The sequence below is a fragment of the Nestor notabilis genome, unplaced genomic scaffold (genome assembly GCF_000696875.1).
Source record: "Nestor notabilis isolate BGI_N333 unplaced genomic scaffold, ASM69687v1 scaffold16462, whole genome shotgun sequence".
Classification (NCBI taxonomy): Eukaryota; Metazoa; Chordata; class Aves; order Psittaciformes; family Psittacidae; genus Nestor; species Nestor notabilis.
Genome location: NW_009918860.1, coordinates 12,211 through 13,688, shown reverse-complemented (window position 1 = coordinate 13,688; position 1,478 = coordinate 12,211). Strand labels below are relative to the sequence as shown.

Sequence of the window (1,478 nt, the reverse complement as noted above, 5' to 3'; positions counted from 1 at the left end):
GGAAGGGGGGGGGGAAGGGGAACCTTCAAGCTCACCCAGTTCCATACCCCTTCCCTTAGGCCTTGTTCCCCCCCTTCCCAACACTCCCCACAGCCTTCCCCGCTCCCTTGTTCAGCACAAACAGGAGCAACAGCCCCTGCTCAAGCTGAAGGCAGCAACACGAACTCGGCCCTAAAGGGAAGGACTCGCCCCTAAAGGCGGTGGATGAGCGGACACACAGCGTGAGGCTCCGCAGCAGTGTGGAGGGAGGGGGGTTATTTCAAAAGACAGTAAGACAATTGTTCCATTTAGTATCAAAACACTTGATAAGGTTCTTTTCTCCGGCTTGGCCCCTAAACCGGCTACAACCAGGCAGCATGCTCACACAAGAAGCTACACACCGTGAGCCCGACACGTCTCTGCACTCACACCCCACAGCGACACGTCAGCAATGCACAGCAAGATGGCTTGTACCTTATTAAGACACTAAGAGCACTCCTGGCCAGGAGGGAAGGCCTCGATCCCCTCCCTTGGGGTAGGCAAAACCAGCTCCTCCAAGAGAACAAGGCTGTCGTACTTAAGCTGTTGAGTGTAGGCCAGCACAGAGCACTGAAGCTTGGCACATCAGCACCCGGTGAAGGCGAGTTCAGCTCCTGTGTAGCAACGGGTTAGAGGGGCCGTGGCTTCTCCAAGGGGAAGGGAAGTGGCCAACAGTGAGGGGGAAGAGAAGGGAAATAACCCCTGTGAAGGTTCAACTGCCCAGAGAACAGCCTGGCTTTACAAGCCTCCTTACACCCAGAGAGCTTCTCCACGACAGAGTTACCTTAAAGCTGAGAAACTGAACTGCTCTTTTGGCAAACAGGCTCCTGGGAAGGAAGTTTTCCCAACAGGCTCACATCCCTACCCCAGCTGCTCCCATCGGGTGGCCCACAGCTGGAACCAGAAGCCACCCCCTCCTTCCTCCCTGGCCAAGGCAGGGTGGCCCAGAGCTGGTTAACAGAAGGTTAATACCCAGTTGTAAAGCCAAGAGCATCGAGTGCAGCTCAGCAGCCTCACTGGTTACTTGGAATGTTCACACTGGTTACTACAAAAAGAAAAGGTACTTAGAAAATGTGTACATCTCAAAACATGCTCCCAAACATTATTGCATTGCTCATTTCCCTTAATAACGTTTCTTGAAGCTCTGCCCAACCTGATGATGGCCTTTAACCCAGAGGCAAGGGAGAAGAGCTGCGTTTGGTCAAGTTGGCAACAAGAAGTAAACTCTGGTCCCAAGGGTTAGAGGCCAGCGGCGGCTGGGCTGGCACGGGCATGGCGTGGCAGAGGCAGTGGTGGGGATGATCCATTACATCTCGTTCAGGTCTAGCAGGGTCTGGTCCAGCATTCTTTGCGTGCAGAGATGCTCCTCTTTGGTGGATTTCAGCTTATCTGGCAGGAAGCAAGAGTCAAGAGTTACCGGTGAGCCTCGGCCCCAGGAGACGCCTTGGCCACGGCAAGCA

The 1,478-nt window shown here is 54.4% G+C and overlaps 1 protein-coding gene across 2 annotated transcripts in view; it reads right to left on the bottom strand.

The window, feature by feature from the left end:
• Nucleotides 1-961: 961 nt before the first annotated feature.
• The window catches only part of LOC104402150 (tropomyosin alpha-3 chain), an 11,669-nt gene continuing 11,152 nt past the window's right edge, over nt 962-1,478 (bottom strand). Inside the window, exon 8 of one of the 2 annotated variants that reach the window (XM_010009945.1) lies at nt 962-1,407. In XM_010009945.1, the coding sequence (XP_010008247.1) occupies nt 1,404-1,407 (4 nt within the window). In that variant the 3' untranslated portion in view covers nt 962-1,403. The remainder of the gene's footprint in view (nt 1,408-1,478) is intronic. The other variant, XM_010009946.1, reaches the window with a different exon arrangement.